Source organism: Paroedura picta, chromosome 5 (genome assembly GCF_049243985.1).
Source record: "Paroedura picta isolate Pp20150507F chromosome 5, Ppicta_v3.0, whole genome shotgun sequence".
Taxonomy (NCBI): Eukaryota; Metazoa; Chordata; class Lepidosauria; order Squamata; family Gekkonidae; genus Paroedura; species Paroedura picta.
The window spans coordinates 29659662-29682274 of NC_135373.1; the positions used below are offsets into that span (position 1 = coordinate 29659662).

General features: G+C 49.1%; 1 protein-coding gene across 2 annotated transcripts; it reads left to right on the top strand.

Annotated features, from left to right (window-relative positions):
* The first annotated feature begins 1481 nt into the window (after positions 1–1481).
* Positions 1482–20790, top strand: LOC143837338 (FXYD domain-containing ion transport regulator 3-like). 2 transcript variants are annotated; one of them, XM_077337031.1, is made up of 8 exons: positions 1482–1823; positions 13004–13054; positions 14079–14111; positions 15635–15658; positions 17038–17112; positions 18744–18774; positions 18927–18964; positions 20599–20790. In XM_077337031.1, the coding sequence occupies exons 1-8, from the start codon at positions 1505–1507 to the stop codon at positions 20616–20618; spliced, it is 591 nt and encodes a 196-aa protein (XP_077193146.1). In that variant the 5' UTR covers positions 1482–1504; the 3' UTR covers positions 20619–20790. The 2 variants fall into 2 exon arrangements, with proteins under 2 accessions (XP_077193146.1, XP_077193147.1); XM_077337032.1 differs by lacking the exon at positions 1482–1823 and adding an exon at positions 11560–11706.
* Positions 20791–22613: the final 1823 nt, after the last annotated feature.

Sequence of the window (22613 nt, forward strand, 5' to 3'; positions counted from 1 at the left end):
CCTGTTGCAGGGCTCTTGCACTGTGTTTTAGTTCAATGTCTTGGCTGAGGCCTCCCGCCATGCCTCATTTTGCTCCGCTCTTAAGCAAGACCTCAGGCAGGGATTTCCCAGTGCACAGTTCTTCCTCCTAGCCAGCGCGAACTGGCAGTTAATGATGCAATCCACGAAAAAGAGCCACACCACTGCCAGACTGGAGGCGCCCCAGGGCCTCCCCCGCCCAGCCTCCACAGTCACGGCCGCCCTGCACCCCCTCATTAGGGAATTAGGAAGACATCCTTTCCGAAAAGGGCATAAGGACAAGGTCTCAGCAAGTAGCTGTAAGCAGTTGATTCTATACTTGCTCGTTGCTCTCCTGTGCGGGCGCCTTTGATGAACCCAAGCTGTTTCCCATGCAGTTCAATCTCAAGTGAACACAAATCCAAATTGCTGGGTTTTCTCCCCTATTTATCTCTGGAATCTTAACTGTTTTCATTTCGCTGTATGTTGATTTACTCCCACCCTTCGCCCATCAGTATGAAGTGGTAACTTCCATGCCATGTCATTGTATCGGAGGAAGTACATACCTTGACTACAACACGGTTGGTCTTAAAGGCGCCGCTGGACTCCAAATTTATCCTTTCCGGTAAATGTGCATACAAGGGACTTTGCCGCAGCTACTTAAGCCCCGACTGCTTGTTAGTAAGCATTGTGGAAGGCAGTGGCATCTACTCTGGGGGCTAAGGTGCCTGATCACAATATTGGAGACTCAGATTCAATTCCTTACATTGCCATGGAAGCAAGCTTGGGGAAAACTCACACACATCCAGCTTAACCTGCTCTGCAGGGCTGTTGTGACACAAAGCTGTATGTTCGGGTCCATACAGGGGGAGGAAATGGGGCACCAATGTGTGTTGTTACATTTGTATACTGCAGTCCGCTGAAGCCTAAGTAAATATTTTGAATATTCTGAATGGCTTTGGAGTCCTGTGGCCTAAGTCCAAACCGATATGGCAGGTAACAGTCGCTAGCAACATCTACCTCCTAGAGCACAGCAGGCCATTGTTCAACAGGTGCAGCATTCTTTTTCCCTGGACTACCAAACAGGCATCACACCATACAATGAGAAACTGCACAGGGGGATGTCACAATGACCAATGAATGTCAAAGCGACTTAAGCCACCCTTTCAACACAGGGAAGTTAAAGCTTTAAGGACTGTCATCAAGGTTACCAAAACACAGGAAGATCTGAAGCACAGCCAGAAGAGCTCCCTGCATAATCCCAACAAACAGCACCCAAGTCCACCCCCCCTCCTCTTGAAATAAACCAGAGACTTCCGCTCTCCTAAACTCTACCAAAACATAATTTCAGCAGCAGATTTCATGGGAATAGGGTTCGTTTCTTACAGAGACCAAGAGTTCCCCAAATGTCCGGCAGCACCACCTGCCCCTCACCCCAAGTGGCTAACATTCTAAGGTGCACTGCCTCTAAAGGTGGAGGTTCCATTCAGCCTGTCACTGAGAAAGTATGCCCGATCGCCCCTTTCCAAGCCCACCCGGCTGTTTAAAACACAAGCGAGGAGTGGGAAGGAGACAAACACCACCCCACCCCCCAGCCAGGCCAAACGGGGCATCTGTTCCCAGCCGAGAGGGAGGGCCCGGCCCGGCCCGGCCCGGCCCTTCCCCTCCCCGCGGCAACCCAACCTGTTCCTCACCTGCCCGCGCTGGCCTGGGTGTGGTCCGCCCCCGGGGCTGTGAAGCAGGCCAAGCAAGGGCCCCACCCCCCATTGCTCTTTTCCGGGTTGGCTGGGTGGCCTCTCGGCATTCGGGAGGCGTCTGCAGCCCAGGTAAGGCGCACCGGCGATCTCGGGGGTCGGTCTCTTCGGCGCGGGCCTCCCCGGCGGAGGAAGGGCTCCTCCGCGACAGCTTACCTGCCCGCAGGGCGTGGCTGGCACGGCTTGCTGTTTGCCTGCATGCGAAAAAGGAATCGAGGCGCCTTATGTTCCCCTTTTTTGGGGGGGGGAGTTGGGAGTGGACTGACAGGGTTTGGCCCCGAGGTGGCATGCGAAGCCCCCCCCCCCTCCGAATTTCCTTGCTCTCCCTTCAGGTGGAATCGCGTTGCTGGCACTTTTTGAGAGAGGAGCTACTGAGTGATTTTTTTTTTTTGCAATAATTTGCAAAGCTTGTTGTAATTTTTTTTAGGGGGGGGCACAAAAAGTCTCCCACTACTTTTGCACTACTGGTCCCCCCCCCAACCTGGATTATTAAACCTCCCGCTTCCTCCAAAACCAGTCGCCTCCCTTTCTAAACTGTAGGATCTGCGTAAGCCTTTCTATAATACAGCTGTTTACTTGGGGTTGGGAAGTTCCTTATTGGGGCATGGAGCCTAGGAAAGGACCTCAGAGTAGAATGCCTTTGAGTCCAGCCAGGGAAGCAGCCGTTTCCCCACGGAGAAACTGACCCCTGTCTTCCAGAGAGTAGGTGTGATCCCAGTGCATCTCCAGGCTCCACCTGGAGGTTGGCAACCCTAAGTTAACTTGACCCCTGTGCTGCCTGGGGAGGTCTGGCTCTGCACCCCGAATCCAGGGCTTCCCTCTGGAGCTTTGGTGTGCAGGATAAAGGAAGTCGGGTTCTTGCGTGGAAAGCAGATGGCCACCTTTTAAAGCAAAGTTCCATCGGTGGCGTCCATGTAGATGAATTTGCCTGGTGGCTGTTGCTGGGTTATGGTACACATAAGATGCCTTTTCCTTCTCCTGTTCCCTTGTTAGCAGCGCATGCATGTACATCCTGCACGCATACGTCCCTTTGCAGGAAAGAGCCAACGTGTGCGGTGGGAAGAAGGGACTTGCCTCGGAGTGTGACGCGGGATTTGCTCAATTCACATTTTTTTAAAATAACAAAGCGCATGCTGATTGTATGTGCCGCTTGCTGTATCTTGTGAACAGGCTTTTGGAATCAGAACCCCTGGTCCATCAAGAGCAGGGGTAGTCAAACTGCGGCCCTCCAGATGTCCATGGACTACAATTCCCACGAGCCCCTGCCAGCAAATGCTGGCAGGGGCTCGTAGGAATTGTAGTCCATGGACATCTGGAGGGCCGCAGTTTGACTACTCCTGATCAAGAACAAGGTTCTAGCTTAGTAGCATCTTCACCAGATACAAGGTTTGACTCTTGAAAGCTTGAGCCCTGAAAATCTTACTTGCTGGATTTGGATCTTGTTCTACTGCAGATTAGCAGCTGCCCGCCTGAAATTTGCTCTACCCAGGTCAGTCATTTCTCCTTTGACCAGCAGCAGCTCTACCGAAGCGACTCTTAGTATCTTTTGTCAAAGCTTCCGACGAGGGGATTGAACCAGGGACCTTCCGCGTGCAAACCAGATGCTCTTGCAGTGAGCCGCTGCTTCCCACGCTTCCCTGTACGGGGGGAGGGGGGGGGAAGGGCCATAATTGTCAAGTTGCCCTGAAGGACACTGTTGTGCCGTGGCCTGATTTGAACTGGGTGCAGAGCTGAAGGCCGTTCTCGATCCAAGCGCAATAAATGTGTCATTGTGGCAGGGCTTAATTTATGGGATCTGGGCGTCCCTACTCCCTGAGCCGGGTGCTTCTCTTTGGGCTAAAAAGAAAAAAGAAGCAACAGCCAGCCTGAACTTCCAAAGCTGGTGTGAAAGCCACAGTTCGGGAGACGCAGCCATCTTGTAGAAGGAGCTGTGTTTTTGGGGGTGTCATTCCCCCCTCCCAAGCCATTGTCACATCTGGCTTTTGCAAGCAATGATCCAGGACTAGAACTGGTGTTTAATTCCCCTTGGTCATGAAACAACTTGTGAGGGTAGCTGTTTTCAAAGCTATAGCCAGGGGTAGTCAAACTGCGGCCCTCCAGATGTCCATGAATTACAATTCCCATGTGCCCCTGCCAGTGAACACTGACAGGGGCTCATGGGAACTGTAGTCCACGGACATCTGGAGGGCAGCAGTTTGACTACCCCTGCTGTAGGCCAACGTTAGATAGACTGCTGCTTGGTGTAGCGGTGGAGAGCTAGGGTTGGATTCCCCACTTCTCTGCATGCAGCCAGCTAGGTGGCCTTGAGCTAGTCCTAGCTTTGTTAGAGTTGTTCTCCCAGACCAGTTTCCCTCAGAGCTCCCTCAGCCTCACCTACCTCACAGGAGAGGGGAGAGGGAGGGAAGGTGATCGTAAGCCATTTTGAGACTCCCCCTGGTAGTCAAAAGCGGGTTATAAAAGCCAACTTTTCTTCTATCGAGCATGCGTTGCACTGCAGTTGCAAGCGCCTATTGGACAATACCGGTGCCACCGCCCTGGTTAAATACGCCTTTCTTTCAGTGAGCGCAGGCAGGCAAAGCCTCTTGTTGGCATGGCACCCACTGAAAATCTGCTTTACAGCTCTGAAAAGGTGTCAAAGTAGGGTTAGAGCCATCCCCAGAGAACTCTGGGAATTGTAGTCCTGCTCGGTGCAAAGTCCCCTCAAGGGTAGGCTCCATGCCTGGATCTTGCATCAATTCAAAAGCTTTGCAGGGGAGAGGAATCTGCAGCTGACTGAGAAACCTCCAGACTTTGTTTTGAGACTTTGGCTTTTCTACCTCTGCGGGAGGAAGAGGTTGCTGACTCAGAGTCCCTCCCAACCCACGGCCGGGCTCCTGCCTTGTTACTCCGACTGGCGCCCTCTGATCCAAATGCAAATAGTTGCTTAATTTGCATTGATAGTCCAGTGACTGAATCTCTGCAGGGTCCCCAGGAGATGGGGGTGGGGCTGAGGCTGAAACAGAGCCATTCTGTCACTATGAGGTTGGATTAGGCTCAGCCTGGCTGTCTGTTGGACTTTCTGCCTGGAGACAGGACCTAGATATGGATGTTTTTCTTCTCAGACTAACCTACCTTATTTATTTATTTTAAAAACTTATATTCCACCTCCTTCCCCCTGGGGGAACCGATTACTCTGGTAGGCTTATGCCACAGAGATCCCCTGTCCAAAATTGTTTGGAGCCGTGGGTGATGTTTATGCACAATAGCTGGAAGTTCCAGTGGTTCTCAACCTTCCAGATGCCACGACCCTTTAATCCAGTTCCTCATGCTGTGGTGACCCCCAACCATAACATTATGCAAGGGTTCTTTCACAGAAATTAAACCGAAACTGACCAATGGCGTGGAGATCCATTGTTCGTGATTGTATACAAATTGTTTTTCTTCCATGGTTTCTCAGTTCAGTTCTGCCTCTTATCCCACCATGCTGATCTGGCTGTTTCCCACTGCTCCAGATAGACGAACACTCTATCTCGATCTACCCCGCAAGACTGTTGTGTAGATGGTGCCCCCCCTCCAGCCAAGCTGCTTGACCTGCCGCAACCCCTGTGAAAGGGTCATTCGACTCCCAAAGGGGTCCCGACTCCCAGTTTGAGAACCACTGGTTTAGACTGGTGGGGGAAAATCCTGCTTGAGATACTTTTGAGAATGAAGAGAATGAAGCCACTGAGGACGATCTTTCCCTTTGGAAAACAAGCGTTCTACCGGAGCTCATTCTGGCATCTATTTTGATTGAAAGAAGACTCAATTTGTTTGTAGCCATCTCATCAGCTTTTCTTTCCTCTTTTATTCGTTCGTGGCTGATTAATCTTCACTGTTGCCTTCCAGATGGTAGCCTGAAGTTCTCCTGGGGTTATAGCTGACCAGGCAGTAGAGATCAGCTCACCTGGAGAAAATGGGCACTTTGGAAGACCTCCAAAAGTCTTCCCTTCCCCAAGCCCCGCCCTCCTCACCCCATCCCCAAACCTCCAGGTGTTTTCCAACCTGTAGCGGACAGCCTTATGCACAGGGTAGAAAAAGGGGGGATATAAATACCTAAAAGGAACGAATAAACACAAGTGGTTTGTAGAATGGCTTTTCAGATCAGATTAGATCAGGGAACGGGATTTTTCTGCAGGCGCAGAGTTCGCACCCGGGACTGGCCCTTATCGCTCTCTGCAGGCAGAGGTGAATGAAACGTGTGTTCCTGAAATGGTGCAGGTGATCCTTGTGCTTTTCTGGCATTTTTTGGATTGCAAAATTACGAAGGAACTTTCCCTTGGCAGGCGTTCATGAGGAGATCAGACTTCCCGGGCACAAGACAGCAATCACGTTGCAGAAGTGGCTGAAGCATTTCTCTGCCTCGCTAAAGATTTTTCCACTTTTGGCCTTGCTTGCTGGTTCGTTTCCAACCCTCTCCCCAAGAGTCTTTGCCAGCGACCAGGGGTGGCTGAACGATGGGTCTCCAGATGTGCAGGGACTTCAATGACCATGAGCCAGGACATCTGGAGAGCCCCAGTTTGGCCATCCCTGCTGCAGACGAATTCGTTCACGAGTACCCATTGGAAAGAATGTGTGGGCATAAAGCTAGTGGATAACATAGTGAGCTTTAAAAGACCACAGAGTTCTTCAGCAGTTGAATGAGGACAGTTTTTATGTTCCTGCTGTTATCTGTGTGAACTTTCCCATAAAGATTAAGAGCCATTTAATTTATTCTATACATATGCATTTGGGTGGAAACTAAGGTTGCTGACCTCCAGGTGGAATCTAGAGATCTGGGATTACAGCTGATTTCCAGATCACAGAGATCTGTCCCATGGAGTCAATAGCTGCTTTGGGGTATGGGCTGCACTGTTATATCTTCCTCAGCCCCCTCCCCAAACCCTGATCTGTCTGTCCAGCGGCCAGCCAATCACCTTCCGTCCCCTACCCCTGAGGCTTGGAGGCTGCAGATCCCTGCTGCATGAGAGCTGCCCCTGCTGATGAATTCCCTAGAAGCTGCCTGCCACCTTTCCAGGTCCTGGGGGAGGGAGATGCCATCTGCAGAGTTCTTCCACCCCCCCCCCCCAATCTAGTACCTGTTGTATTCCTGAATGCAATGGGTTTGGACCCTAGTCTGTAGATCTTTCCCAGCCTAGAGCTGGCAGTCCTATGACCATCTTCTATAGACTGGCGATCTGGAAAACCAGGGCAGGGGGGGATTTGGACCACAAAAGCAGAATCTGGAATAAAAGCTTCCACCTAGATTTGGCCTAGGGTGGGTAATGAGTTTGTTTGCATGCCCTCTGGTGAGCTGTGTACAAAACCAGCAGGTTCATCTGTTCTGAGTCCCAGCTGGCATGCAATGGGGGAAAAAGTCTAACCAGCTGCTCCTTGGAGCTCTGTCAGCTCCCTTGCGACATCTCTGCCTTCCGTTCTGAGCTGTCGAGCCTCTTCCGTCTTGAGGCAAACTTGGGACTCTGCCCTGCCCCATGACATCTTTCCATCCTGCCCTATTTGGTTGCTGGGCCAAAGGAAGGTGTTTCCTGACAATTGCTCTGGGGCTGTTTCCAACCTTTTCACCCTCGGTGTCAGCCCAGAACGTGTCTCTGGCTGCTTAGGAATCAGTGGTGTGACTCATGGCTAAATTCAAGTGGGTAGCCGTGTTGGTCTGAAGGAGCACGACAAAATTAGAGTCCGATAGCACCTTTAAGACCAACAAAGATTTATTCAAGGCGTTAGCTTTCGAGTGCATGCAGTCAAAAGCTCACGCCTTGAATAAATCTTTGTTGGCCTTAAAGGTGCTATCGGACTCTAATTTTTTCACGGCTAAATGTCCCTGCAGGTTTTTGAGTGGTGACAGTGCAGTGTGGCATGTGGCGACAGCTCTTCTGCAACTACAAGCCACAGAATCTGCTTGTGATGTTGGCTGCCTTGCAGTTAGGGTTGACAACCTCCAGGTGTGACCTGGAGAGCTCCTGGGATTACATCTGGTCCCCTGGAGAAAAGGGCTGCTTTGGAGAGGGGGTTCTGTGGCATTATACTCCACTGAGGTCTCTCTATTCTTCCAAATCTGATCCTCCCTCAGCTCTACCCTTCAATCTGTTGGAACTTCCCAACTCGGAGCTGGCATCCTGAGTTACAGTCAGTAGGTAGAATGGTTAGAAACTCAGTTTTGAATCTCTGTTGTGAGTGTCCTGCATATTGCAGGGGGTTGGACTAGATGACCCATGAGGTCCCTTCCAACTCTATAATATATGATTCTATGCTGTGCTGGAGAAGCTCAGCAGGTTGGGTTAACAACCTCTCTGCAGGTTGGCGTTTCACTGAAATTACAGTTGCTCTCCAAACCACAGGGGATCGGTTCTCCTGGAGAACATAGCAGCTTCCAAGGGGAGATGCCATCTTTTTGATGACTGTTTTCATGAGAAAAGTCTTGGTGGGAGAGGGGAGACTCCGTGGCATCAAAGCCCTGCTGTGTTCCCTCCCCACCCCACCCCCAATTCTGCCCTCCCCAGGCTCTGCCCCTGCTTCTCCAGGGGTTTCCCAACCTGGAATTGGTGACCCTACCGAAAGGTGGCCTTGTGTGAGCCACTCTTGCAACCGAAGCCACCTCACAGGGCTGTTGTGATGATAAAACAGAGGAGGGAATGAGGGTGTTATAAAATGTGTTGTGCTCCCATGCTGGGGGCAGGAGGTGGGGTATCAATCACAGCTGCTTCGATTTCTAACAGAGGGGGAAAATTCAAGCCAAGAGGACATGCCATTCCTAATGAGATACAGCTTCTCCCTGCTGGGCAGAACTTGAACCCAGATCTGCTGGCAGAGTTCTTTGTGCTACAACACCCCAATGTGCTCCGGAGGGAGCGTTCGGCCTCTTCCTCCCGAACTGCTTCAATCTGGGGCGAAACTCCGGCCGTGAGAGCTGATTCCGTCTGCGCCGAGCAGATTCTTTGCTCTTGTGGAAACTTGTTTCTCTTTGGCAATGGAGCCCTCATAATGAGCGGGTAACATGAGCTTTCCAAGGGAGACATAGTTCTGCCGTTTGCCAATCAGATTACCGGCCTTGGCAAGCTGGTCTTTTGGACGCCGGAGGTGTAAAAGCGTCCAACATTCTTTGCAAGACCGCTCTCCCTCTTGGGCCTGCCACTAATAAAGTGGTGGTTTCTGAATTGAACTGCCTGTTTCAAGACCGTAGGAGTTTCTATCTCCCCGTCCTGGCAACAGTCGACCTCAAATGGCTAGCCTTGGGGGCTTCCAGCCACAAGGCTCAGTTTTTAAAACCAAATATGTGAAATCTCGGAGGTCAAATTCTGAGCTGATCTATGAAGGGCCTTTTGTTCTCTTTGCAGCTAGCCCATAATATTTATTCACTTCGTTTACTTCTTTCTTCCCATGGAGCAGGGGTAGTCAACCTGTGGTCCTCCAGATGTCCATGGACTACAATTCCCATGAGCCCCTGCCAGCAAATGCTGGCAGGGGCTCGTGGGAATTGTAGTCCATGGACATCTGGAGGACCACAGGTTGACTACCCCTGCCATGGAGGACACAGAACCACTCTCTTTTCCCCGCATAGTGATTTCGTGAGGCTGTTCGAGCGGAGTACAATTGGCCCAAGGTCACCCAGAGAGCACAATTGGGGATTCGAATCTGGGGCTCTCAGATCTTAGTCCAGCATTTCTGACTATTCCACCATGCTGGCTCTTTGCCCCTTTCCCCTGGAGCCAGGTTGGTGTAGTGGTTAGGAGTGGGGACTTCTAATCTGGCAAGCCAGGTTCGATTCTGCACTCCTCCACATGCAGCCAGCTGGGTGACCTCGTATCTTTCAGCCTCACCTACCTCACAGGAGAGGGGAAGGGGAAGGGGAAGGTTAAGCCGCTTTGAGACTCCTTCGGGTAGAGAGAAGCAGCATATAAGAAACAACTCTTCTCCCGTGGCCAGACTGAGAACATGGCCCAGGGAAAAGACCAGCTGAGTGGCCTTTGCAGGGCAGTCAGCCAGTATCGCAAGGATAGCCACTCACCTATTCTTCCCGGGAGGGGGTTGCAAAGTAGTGGTAGGGTTACCAAAGTCCAGGTGGCAGCTGGAGACCCCCTGACCGCCAGGCAACAGAGATCAGTTCACCTGGAGAAAACGGCTCCTTTGGAAGGTGGAGTTTAGGGCATTAACCTCTACTGAAATCTCTCCCCTCCTTAAACGCCTCCCCCATCAGCCTCCACTTCTGAAACCTCCAGGTATTTTCCAGTACAGAGCTGTCAGCCCTCAAGCGGAAGGACATCAGCTGAGCAGCTTTTGTAGCCTGGGAGGGCTTTCCCTGTCTCTGCTCTGCTAGTTCCAGGCTGCTCGCAGCCCTTCAGAACACCTGGCTGTGGGGAAGATTATAACATCACCTCCACCTTTCTGTTGTCTGCAACTTTGAGGGATGGAGTAAATGGTGGAGCTGGAGGACATGTTGTTTAAGGCAGGGCTAGTCAACCTGTGGTCCTCCAGATGTTCATGGACTACAATTCCCATGAGCCCCTGCCAGCAAACGCTGGCAGGGGCTCATGGGAATTGAAGTCCATGAACATCTGGAGGACTACAGGTCGACTAGCCCTGGTTTAAGGTGTTGCTGACTCATTAGAGGGGCCAGGCCTCCTGGTACAGAAGGAGACCTCTCATCCATGGCTGTGTTCCCTACCACTGGGCAGCGAGGAATCGGCAGACCCTGCCATGGGGACGGCACTTGCAGCGCAGAGGGAAAGTAGGGCTGCCCAGGTCCCCCCTGGCCTCCAGCAGGGCGTGAGGTTGCCAAATCCAGGTTGGGGAAACTCCTAGAAACATGGGGGAAATGGGTTACAATGTCAGAGAATTTTTCTCCAGGGAAATTGATTCCTGTAGTCTGGAGATGAGCCGTAATTCTGGAGATGGCATCCCAAAGTGGTAGTGATGTCAGAACATCAAGGCCCCCACGCACACTCCAGTTGCATTGGCATAACATCTGGTTTGTGCCATGATGTTGTGACCCTGCCCGCCCCAATTTCTTGCTGGTTGCCCGACTCAAGATTCATTCCTTTATCTGCAGTTCTTAAGTGCATTTCACTGCCAGATGCCTTATTCTGTGCTCCCCTCAGCCCACGAGTGAAGACAGAGTCCGCGGGTGCCCCGTGTATAGCTTTTCCAGCCCCTGCATATAATGTGAGACAAGAGGGGACATTTTGAATGTGCTTTTGCCTAGTTTCTGACTTGACAGATGGTCATAAGGAAAGCTGTCACTTGCTTTGCTGTTTTTCTGCATGGTGTGGTCGCACAAACCCGATTTTGATCTGGCATTAAAATGTCACTGAGGACTAGCAGCCATCTTGGCCAGCCTGCTTCTCAGCTTATACTCCACACGCAGCCAGCTGGGTGACCTTGGGCCAGTCACAGTTCTCTCAGAGCTCTCTCAGACTCACCTACCGCACTGGGTGCCTATTGTGGGGAGAGGAAAGGTGTTTGTAAGCTGCTTTCGGACTCCTTTGGGGAATGACAAGTGGGGTGTAAAAAAAAAAAAAAAAGCTCTCCTCTTCGCTATACTCTGCCCTGGAGTGTTTCTTTTTTAATTGAGTGTAATTGTGAGACTGTTTATATATTACCTGTTCTTAAACTGTGGGCATTTGAGCTTGCTCAGTTGCCTGTTGTGATATAAACACCAAAGTATCGCAGAGCTGAGAAAGCCCTTCCAGGCACAGATCTCTTATCTCTCTGGCTTTGGCCCTTCTGATTTTGACCTCATAGAACACTGATTCTGTTGGAATGTTCCGTCTTTGTCCTCACTGAGCTTCCGGTTGGCTTTGACCACCCTGGGCTACAAACGGACCGGCCCAGCGCTCTCAAGTCCGGGTTTTTTCCTGTAAAGAAATGTAACAAATACCCTTTCACCCACATTTTTGCAGTCCCCCATGGAGACTGAGGGTTTTGCCTCTTCAGTGGAAGGTATCTGGTATGTGAAGAATGTTTCTCACTTAAACTTTTGTGCAAAGCTTGTCCTAAGAGGCACTTTAGTGAGAGAATGACAGTGAAAGCTGTCTCAAACGGCCTAGCTTTTTGGGGAGTGCAGAGGGCTGTAGGAAGGTCACCGGATCCTTCCCGGCAACCATCAGGGGGGGCTTCCCAGAAACAGAGGCTTAGGCCAGAGCTGCAGCAACACTGCTGATGTTATTTCAGATGGATGTAGGAAGTGAGGCTTGCCAGCATCTTGGGGCGCTCTGGCATTCTTGCAAAAACTCTATGATAGATGTCTTTTCTACCATAGATTTTTGGCCAAATACCAGAGTATTTATTTATTCATTTAATTATCATTGCATTTCTATACCGCTCAGAAACTGGCTCACGGCGGTTCACGAACAAACAGGATCAATTAAAAGTACTCCCAATAGAACTGTAAAACAGTGTAAAATATAAATACAGATACAAGATGGCGGTATACTAATAACTTTAAAAATTGCTTCCCATATTCCTGACATCAGTCTTAAGATACCTATACCTATACCTATACCTATACATATACATACATATAACACTGCAGTAGGAACCGGGGGGAGGGGACTAGATCCATGTCACTGGCAGAAGGGGGTTGGGGCTGAAGATCCCTGGCCCCGGTCAGGGGTCAGCCAGCCCTGACTTTAGGCGTCTTTGGAATGGTGAGAAGAAGGAGCTTGTAACACTACCAAAGGCCTGCCTTGAGGGGCAGCCACAAAATGGCCGCCTTGAGTCTCGGGGTCCAATCCCAAGGGTTGGGAGCTTGCAAGTCAAACAGCTCCCTGCAACGGAGGCATCTGTTTCCACATGAGTACTGCTCCCAACAGCCACCCAGGGATGCTTCTGGGACTTTCCGGAAGCTCCTCACCCTTCGAAGAAGAAAATCAGGATTGGGTCTTCACTTAGGAAAATAAATATTTTATCAAACTTATTGGTGGGCACCCAGTTGGGGATGATGGGAGCTTGCAGGACTGATCTAGATAACAGCCTGAGTATAAAGTAGCTTCTCATATTCTTGTTTTCCAGAGATGCTTTGGATTCCTGAGAAATGGGTATAACTGCTAAGTTAGAGAGATCATCGCGTTAACAGCTTCTCTTTGAGGGCTTGTTGGCATTGAGAGATGTTCCTAGGGGCAGTTCAATCGAATTCTTTTTAAATAGCCCCCCATATGTCTCATAGCCCAGTGGGCATGCAGGGACCAGGACTTCTTGCCCTTGTCCTTTCCTTCTGACGAACCGCTGTCTCCTTCCTTCTACAGATCCCAAGATGAAGCCCACCACCAGGGAGGTTCTGCTGCTTCTGCTGACTGGTAAACATTGTTGGATGTGTGCTTTGGGGGAAGATGGGTCATGCAAGCTTTCATGGGCAGGGTGGGGCAAGTGCCCCGCCCCTGAAACTGGGGAGGGGGGCATAATTGGAAGGGATACCTCTTCTGTTGTGGAATGGCCTTTGACTAACATTCCCCGGTACCTTTGAGCCAATGGCCTATTGATATTAATACAGTAATATAAGGAAAGGCTGTAGGATTTCCCCTCTATTGTTACAACAAACTGATATTGGAGGACAAAACTACTGAGGAACTCACAGAAAACGGAAATGATCTAGAAACCATTATGGTTGATTCTTTGTGTATATAAAAGAAATTAATTGTATTGGAATTGAATATATATATATATTATTATTATTACAGGAATGTTGCCTTGAAAAGGTTCCTTGTTTTCTGTTGATATTCTATTGCGAACCTTCCTTTTTCCGTGTTCTGTTCTGTTGAGGAGCTGGCCCAGATCCTGGGATCTCTGGATGGACAGGAAGCAACATTTCAGTGGCTCAGGAAGGATCTAGGGCAAATTCTGGAATGAACTGCCTTTTCCATGTCTACTTGACCACAGTATTTTGTCCTCCAGTTTTAAATTTGGGTTTTGGCCGAATACCAGCGTACCCAATGCCCTCATCGTGATGTCACTTCCAGGTCACATGGGCAGTGGCCCAGACCCCTCACTGCCTATTGGATGAGCCTCTCCTCTGGCCGGTTGGTGGTAGGGCCTGGCTGTGGGGAATTGCTGACTCCTCTGGTGGGGTCTGGCAACCCTGTTAGAGTCTGAACACCACAGAGGACGTAGTAAGCAAGGCCAGGCAAATAGGACAGGGAGCCATAGAGATACATGGGTAGAATGGCTCTTCTACCCCAGCCATATCCACACTGTGCTCCTGTTCTCAGAATGGCATCTTTCTCATGAGAATCCAGATGTTAAGGGCTGTAGGCCATAGCTGTCTCTTCTGCCTCTATGGTTATGTCATTACCTGCAAATAATTTTTTTCATGTTGTTCTTCAGCCTTCCCTCTCCTGGAGGCCAACGATCCTACAGGTGAGTAGCTTCTCCTACGTCCTTCATGTCCATTGTGGCATAGATGCGGCAGACAGGTTATCTTGCAGTCGGATAGAGGACTTCATTCATGTTCTGCTTAAGGCCAGGTTAATTATCAAGGCCTTGCAGAAGTGCTTTTCAGGAGCCACATAGGCAGCCATACCTCCAGCTGTCCTGCTGTGATACTTCCTGAACATGTGCTAGAAGTTATCAGGTTTTTCCAGAGGGGGTTTTCTTCCTGTTAGTGTTTCTCAGCCTGGGAGCCGGGACCTCGAACAACCCTTTCACAGAGGTCACGGCAGGGCAAGCAGCTTGGTTGTGGGGGGGGGGGATCTACACAACAGCCTTGTGGGGTAGAACGAGATAGAGCATCTGTCTAGAGTAGCAGAAAAGAGCGAGATCGACATGGTGGGACAAGAGGCAGAACTAAACTGAGAAACCCCAGGAAAAAACCAATGTATATACCATCATGAACAATGGATCGTCACGCCATTGGTCAGTTTCAGTTTAATTTCTGTGAAAGAACCCTTGCATCATTTTATGGTTGGGGGTCACCACAACAGGAGGAATTATAATAAAGGGTCGTGGCATTAGGAAGGTTGAGGACCACTGATTAGGTGACTTGATCTGGCAAACCTGAGACCAGCAAGTTGTTAAAAGATGTGCTGATTTCCAGCTGCAAAGACCAAATCCACTTTGAGCAGAATGTTTAGAAAGCTAGAACATAAAAATGGTACATAGGGAGTTTCTTTTGGAGTGTAGGAGGACTGCTCCCCTCTCTTCTTCATGGATTGCCGCCTAAAGAGGTCGAAAACAAGGAAGAAACTATAAGAAAACAATGTCTTATGTGTGTCAGAACACTAGCAGTACTATATTAACATTTATTGTAATTCAAATTAAGCTACTCTTTACAGGTTTTTAACAGTTTGATTAGCATTTCTGAAATAAATGAAGAAGGAACAAATGGCGAAGGTCAGTTACAGGCCTCCTTCAATGAGAGCCAAACTCGACTTTTCATACTATGTCCGCGAGTCCGACATGGTGAGGTGCAGCCATACTGGAGCTGGGAATTCCCTTGGAAATTTCTTTTAAAAGTCCAGCAAAGACCTGATTTGGTTTGGGACAGAGGGTTTCCTGCTTTAGGCTGTGGGTGTAACTAGATGGCCTCGATGGCCCCTTCCAACTCAATAATAAGATGAACTGCAACTCCAGGGAATCTCCTGGTCCCATCTGGAGGCTGGCATCCCTACTCCCAGGGCATGTGGATGTAAAGTCTGAAAGGCACATCTAACCACAGTGCAAAGATGAATGTGTGAAGTAACTGTTGAGATACTTTCAGTCAGGAGTAAATTTAGGAACCCTGGCTTCCCCTAGGGTTGTGAGTGTCCTGCATAGTGCAGGGGGTTGGACTAGATGACTCATGAGGACCCTTCCAACTCTATATTTCCATGATTGTAGCCCCTGTTTATTTTCTGGAATCTTAGCAGCAAGTCATTAAAGTTCCTTTCTTCTGCTTTCTACAGATAAAGACAGTCCTTTCTATTATGGTAAGTGCAGACCCTTCTTACCAGTATTTCGTGGCCTGATCTGAGTCTCCAAACACCAGCCCTCTGTTTCTAAATGGAAGAAACTGGGTGTGGTGGTATAGTGGTTACGAACAGCAGCCCCTGAACTGAAGAACTGGGTTTGATTCCCCACTCCTCCTCCACATGCAACCAGCTGGGTGACCTTGGGCCAGTCACAGTTCTCTCAGAGCTGTCTCAGCCTCACCTACCTTACAGGCTTTCTGTTGTGGGGAGAGGAAAGGAAGATGATTGTAAGATACTTTTGCAACTCCATGTAGTGAAAAGCAGGGTACAAAAAATCGGCGCTTCTTCTAATAGAGAATGCTATACCATGGAAGAAGGCCTCCAGCCTTAGATGTCCTTCATTATCCTTCCACTGACATCTTCTCCTTCATCTCCTTACGTGCTAATGGGTCTCTAACCGCCACTTGGACTAGTTAACTGGATTCCAGTCTCTCCAGACCTGGAACCTACTAGGCTGCACATGACAGGAAGTCGTGTCAAGTCAGAGTCACATGACAGGAAGATGGGGCTCCAGTGTTCTGACATTGTCAAGACTGAGGTCAAAAGGACCATGGAGGAGTCTTTTTTTCACCTCACAGTTCTTTTTCACCTCGCCATCTTGCTACTCCTCTCTGGATGACCAGAGCGGAGCAGGAAATGTGGCTTGTTCTGCACCTGTGAAATAGCAGCAAGCCCTTTTAGTAAATTCAGTGCAAAGAAGCTACACCGTTGATTTCCCAATGTTATAGATAAGCCAAAAACGAAATCAAAAGGGCAAAGTAATGAGTCTCTCATCCACTCTTATTATACCTAATAAGAGTTAATAATTAACAAAATATCATAGTGTGTACGAATAAGATACGCCTTATTTGATTTATGACTGCTAAATGGGACATAGGTATGTTGGCAAATGAATCTAATTTGGTTTGTATTACTTTGTACACTATGATATTTTGTTAATTATGATGAAACTCTTTATTTGTAGATTTTGGCATGGGAATCGTTGAGGAAGAATCAGAAATCGGGAGAAATGTACCTGGGACCCCGTTCTGATTGCCAAGAAGTTGAATGATTAATAGACTTCTTATACCTAATAAGAGTGGATGGGCCTTTGGATTTTATTTTTGGCTTATCTATAGCTCTTTTAGTAAGACATCTAAAATATATATCAGTGGATCTCTAGGGACAGCAGGTGGACCTTGTAACGCATCTGAGGGGCCCAACCCATGGTGTGAAAACCAGTGGATTAGTGGGATGTTGAATGGTGTGAAAAAGAGGTTTGGGGCTGGGTCAACCCTGCCTGGTGTAGAAAAGAGGGATCATAAGCAATGCCAAACACACTCTGTTTCCTTCCACAGACTACCATTCCCTTCGTGTTGGTGGCATGATCTTTGCTGGCGTCCTCTGTTTTGTCGGACTTGTTATCCTGATCAGTAAGTGGAAACTTGGTTGGTGGGGCGGGAGGTTGGTGGGGCGGGAGGTTCTTGAAATCTGTTGGGATGTGTCAGCCTAATTCCCATCAACGTGGCAAGCCTGGGTCAAAACCTGTGACTGCAGGTGTGGGTTCACGGGATAAGCCATGTGGAGGGAAAGTAAACATGCACAGTGTGTGGGGAAGGAAACTGTTCAGGGAAGCATTCAGTCATAGAATCATAGAATAATAGAGTTGGAAGGGGCCTCATGGGTCATCTAATCCAACCCCCTGCACTATGCAGGACATTCCCAACCCTATCGCTCATCTACTGTAACCTGCCACCCCTTTGCCTTCACAGTCCATTCAGATGTAGGGTGATCTAGGTTTTAAAAGGGGTCTTTGCTTGTTTGTCAGTCTAGTCCACGCATCGCTCAGTAGGACGACTTGATGGAGACTAAGCACTTTGAGGAGAGGCTGAGGGACTTGGGAATGTTCAGCCTGGAGAAGAGGAGGTGGAGAGGGACAGGATTACCATCTTTCAGTATTTGAAAGGTTGTCACTTAGAGGAGGGCAGGGGAAAGTTCCTGTTAGCAGCAGAGGATAGAACCCACAGTAACCCGCACTACATGTAGAACAATATCAACTAGATATGGGGAGGATTTCACAATCAGAGTAGTTCAGCAGTGGAATCGACTGCCTAAGGAGGTGGTGAGCTCCCCCTCAGTGGCAGTCTGCAAGCAGCAGCTGGACAGATCCTTCTCCTGGATGTTCTAGGCTGATCCTGCATTGAGCAGGGAGTGGGACTAGGTGGCCTGTATGGCTCCTTCCCAGTCTAGGATTCTATGAGTCTAGTTCAGCAGTGGGATGGGCTGCCTAAGGAGGTGGTGAGCTCCCCCTCACTGGCTGTCCCCAAGTAGCGGCTGGACAGATATTTATCCTGGGTGCTTGAGGCTGATCCTGCATTGAGCAGGGGGTTGGGTTAGATGACCTGGATGTCCCCTTCCAACTCCATGATTCTAAGTTGATATGAGGGTGCCTTGCATGGACTGTGTAGAAGGTCCTGAATGGGAGAGATCTCTGCTTGAGACTCTGGAGAGTCTCACTGCCAGTCTGAATAGACAATACTGACTTGGGAGGACCAAGAGTCCCAATTCGGTATGTCTGTTCATATGAAGTTCCCTTGCAAGGACCTTTGTGGTAACATGGAGCTGCCTTATACTGAATCCAGACCATTGGTCGATCAAGGTGAGTCTTGTCTACTCAGACTGGCAGTGGCTCTCCAGGGTCTCAAATCTACCACATCGCCTGTTTCATCCTGATGACGCCGGGGATTGAACCTGGGATCTTCGTCATGCCAAGCAGATACCCTCCCGCTGAGCCATGACTCCTCCCTGCTGGTCCATCTGCTCCTAGTAGGCCTGGCAGGAACTCTCTGGGGTCCCAAGCCAATAGACCCTACCACATACTAATGTGGTGGGGTCTATTGGCCTGAAGATATTTTGCCAGGGCTTTCTGAGCCACCAAGGAATCAGCCCACCATTGCTGTGGGGCAGTGTTTGTGCAATGCTCCTCCAGTTTGGCAGCTGCCTGTGGAGCCTTCTCTGAATTTGTCTGATCCCGTTGTTGCTTTTATTTGTTTTTCCCTTCCAGGTGGAAAATGCAAATGCAAAAAGAAAACCAGGTAGGTGGAGAGCCCTCAGTAGAGGCTGAAGGGGTGGAAGAACAGAAAGAATGTGACATGACTCAGGCGAAGCAAAAGCTGAGCTGAAATGGGGAGAAAGAGAATTGAGGTGGGCTATCATTTAACCAATCCTCTTTTTCCCCCCTGTCTAGTGTCCAGGCCTTAGCTCCTGTAAGGAGTACCCTTTCAGGTAAGCGTCCCCTTGGATATGACATATCTACCTGGCCCTGGAAACCCGCTCAGGGGGTGGGAATTGTATCCACATCACTTAGAAGCTTGGGCTAAGTCATTAAAAATCTTCCGAGCTCTAACAGCAGTGATGGAATGACCTGTCAAGCTGCAGCTGATTTATGGCGATGCCTGTAAGGCTTTCAAGGCAGGAGACAAGAGGAGGTGGTTTGCCATTCCTTTCTTCTTTGCAGTGACCCTGGACTCCCTTGGAGGTCTCCCCATCCACATATCAACCAGGGCTGACCCAGCTTAGCTTCTGAGATGAACAGGGTTATGCTAGGGTGGACAGTTCTGGTTGGGGAGAGCTCCAATAATGCAAATTCTGACCTCCAGAGGGGTGTCAGGTCTGTGGGACTAACTGGTGTGTGTGTGTGGGGTGGGGGGCTTACCTGAAATGAGGAAAGGACAACCAAGAAGTTAATGCAACGACCCTGTACCCCTGGAAGTGATGTGACATGTTGTGGATGTCGGAGGTAACACTCTGGCTTGTGGGCAAAATCTCTACGGAAGAATTGGCTTCCTATCATAGAGCGTTGCTCCCAAACCAGACCTCTGCCCCCCAAGCCACTGATGTCCCCACACTGCTGCTGGGTGACTCAGGGGCATTGTATGTATTTCCTGGTTGTTCTTTCCCCATGTGTGGTAAGTTCCCCCCTTTTCTGAAAGGCTCCAAACCAGGGGACCCCTTGGCCCCAATGGGGGATTAGCAACCCTAGGCCTTCATGTGTTTTGGATCTAATCAGTTTATCTGCTGTTGGACAAGGGGGGAAAGATCTCCTTTGAACCACTCTAAAATGCTGTGTTGGGAGTCACACCACATTGGATGGGTTCAGTAGGAAGGAGAATTTGGAGGAGACTAAATGAAAAAGCTGTATTTGGATGTGGAGAGGACATCTACATTCCCCAGGTGTGAAACTTCTTCCAACTTTTGATTCCAATACCGCCTTGCAGCGAAGCCCAAAACACCAGCATGTCAAAGATTGTAGAACTTAGTTATTTGTTTGAGTAGCTCAGACTAGTCTGATATCAGAATTTGGAAGCTAAGTAACGTTGGCCATGGTTGGTACCAAGATGGGGGACATCCAAGGAGTACCAAGATTGTGATGCAAAGGCTTGCAATGGCAAACTTCCTCTGTTCATCTCTTGCCTGGAAAACCTATGGGGGTCAACAGAAGGTAGCTGTGATTTGATGGCACTTAATTATGATTATTAGAAGATAGGCAAGGTATCCTTACAGCTAGGCCCTCTGGTGGTGTCTGCGGAGTACTTCACAGCAGGGGTGCCCCCACTTGTTTGCTAGAAATACCACTCATCTTTTGGCTGACATTTTTGTCATGAATGGAAGCCACCTCTGGTGCTTCAAAGACAAGCTTGGATAAAACCCATGACACTTCATGTGTGTGAGCGTGCCTATTTTGGTCACACTTGAGATTTAACCCAAAGTTCGGTGGTCCCTCTCAGGCAAAGTTTCTGAGGAATTTCGAGGCAAGCCATAAGAACATCGATAAAACCAGTGAAATTTCTCGGGAGTGAGCATAGGCCTTCTCATGTCTCTAACATGATGTGTTTGGTTTTTCCCCTCTTGCCCTCTAGGTGATAGTACAGAGTGCTGAATCAAGAAAATGGCCTCTTCCCCCAAGATATTAATTCTGCCTCTTGTCCTTCTCCTTCCAACCACTCCTCTCTACGGGTAGCGACAGGCTGGTCCTTTTGACGTTCTGGGCTTTCGCACCCATGTCCCGTTTTTTATATATGTATATAATAAAAGCTGCTGCTTTTCTGAAAGGAATTGTCTTGATAGGCTGTGTTGGACTGAATCACACTTGGGAATGAGGACTGTCAAACTCCATGTGGAGCCAGCTGTCTCCTAGGATTACACATAATCTGTAGACTACCCAGAGGTCAGTTCTCTCAAAGAAAAGGACAGGTTTAGAGAGAGAACTCTATGGCATAACACCCCATGGAAGACCTTCCCCTCCTCAGGTTCTGTTCTCAATGGTCCCAGAATTCCCTAACCCTGAGTGGCAACCTTGTTTGGATTTATTTTCTCTTGTAGAGTAGTCAGGTTAGAGTTGCCAGTCTCCAGGTGAGGCCTTGGAGTTCCCTTGGAATTACAACTGGCCTTTAGACCAGGGGTAGTCAACCTGTGGTCCTCCAGATGTTCATGGACTACAATTTCCACGAGCCCCTGCCAGCGTTTGCTCGTGGGAATTGTAGTCCATGAACATCTGGAGGACCACAGGTTGACTACCTCTGCTTTAGACCACGGACGTCGATTCCCCTGGAGGAAACGGCAGCTGTAGAGAGCTAGCTCTGTGGCAGACCTTAAGTTCTAGGTGAAATTCCTTCCTTCCATCCCCTTCCCACAGGCACCATCCCAAGATTTCCAGTATTCTGGGGGCCGAAGCTGATAACCCTAAGTCGGTTGCATGCAAATTGGCATAATAAATCTGTCACGAGGGCAAAATAACTGAGAAAGGGATAATTCCGTTGAATTTGTGACCCGTTCTGTGGGACTAAATAGGACAGGCCACTGGTTCCCAGAACGGGTCATGAAACTCTGGAGACATTGCCGAAGAGATTGCATGTAGAAACATGCATCGATTTAACTATGGCACAGGCAGGCAAGACGAATGTGTGCATGATTTCAAGCATGCCCAGAGTTTTGTTTAAGCTTAGCTCACAGCTGCTTGTACCTGAATGGACACTGAAATGAAATGAAGAAGAATGAACTTACATTTTTGCTTATGGTGTGTTTCTTAACAGTTGCTCAAGCTCATTCTGCTCTACCTACCGTATATACTCGCATATAAGATGACCTGCATATAAGCCGAGGCGCCTAATTTTGCCACAAAATCTGGGCAAACGTATTGACTCGCATATAAGCCAAGGGTGTGGAATGAGCCATCATCACTGGCTCTCCCATCCAGCAATGCCATTCCTTTTGCCATTGTCCCTCAGTCAAACTTTTGAGGTCCTACAAGCTGCCAGAGCAAGCTCAGCTTGCAGTACACATTTGCAAAAGACAATGCAACAATTGGCAGGCTGGAGCAGGCTTTTATTCCAATTACCGTATATACCCACGTATAAGCCGAGGAGGGCTATTTCAGTGTGAAAAAAGGCTCCACCCCCAAAATCTCCAGGAATTTGCCAACCAGGCATTGCCAGCTCCTTGCCTTGCTTTCCAAGAGTTTTCTGACATGCTGACATCACCTGGAAATGACACCAGCACATCAAGGGGTGACACTCTGGTTTTGCTTCAGGCCGTAGAGTTGTCCAAAAACGAGAGCATCATGACCCTGGCATGCCAGCATTTGTTCCAGGTGGCATCAGCACATTGCATTAAAGCCTTGAATAAATCTTTGTTGGTCTTAAAGGTGCTACTGGACTCTGATTTTATTGCATTAAAGCAGTGGTTCTCAACCTTCCTAATGCCACAACCCTTTAATACAGTTCCTCCTGTTGTGGTGATCCCCAACCATAACATTATGCAAGGGTTCTTTCACAGAAATTAAACTGAAACTGACCAATGGCGTGAAGATCCACGGTTCACGATTGTATATAAATTGGTCCCCCCCCCCCTCCCGGGTTTTTTCAGTTCAGTTCTG

What these genes read in the sequence shown, in the direction of transcription:
- LOC143837338 (XM_077337031.1), top strand. Translation starts at nt 1,505, where the DNA reads ATGCCCGATCGCCCCTTTCCAAGCCCACCCGGCTGTTTAAAACACAAG. An exon ending in TCTGCTGCTTCTGCTGACTG is followed by an intron (nt 13,055 to 14,078) that starts GTAAACATTGTT and finishes GTTGTTCTTCAG; the next exon opens with CCTTCCCTCTCCTGGAGGCC. An exon ending in AGACAGTCCTTTCTATTATG is followed by an intron (nt 15,659 to 17,037) that starts GTAAGTGCAGAC and finishes TTCCTTCCACAG; the next exon opens with ACTACCATTCCCTTCGTGTT.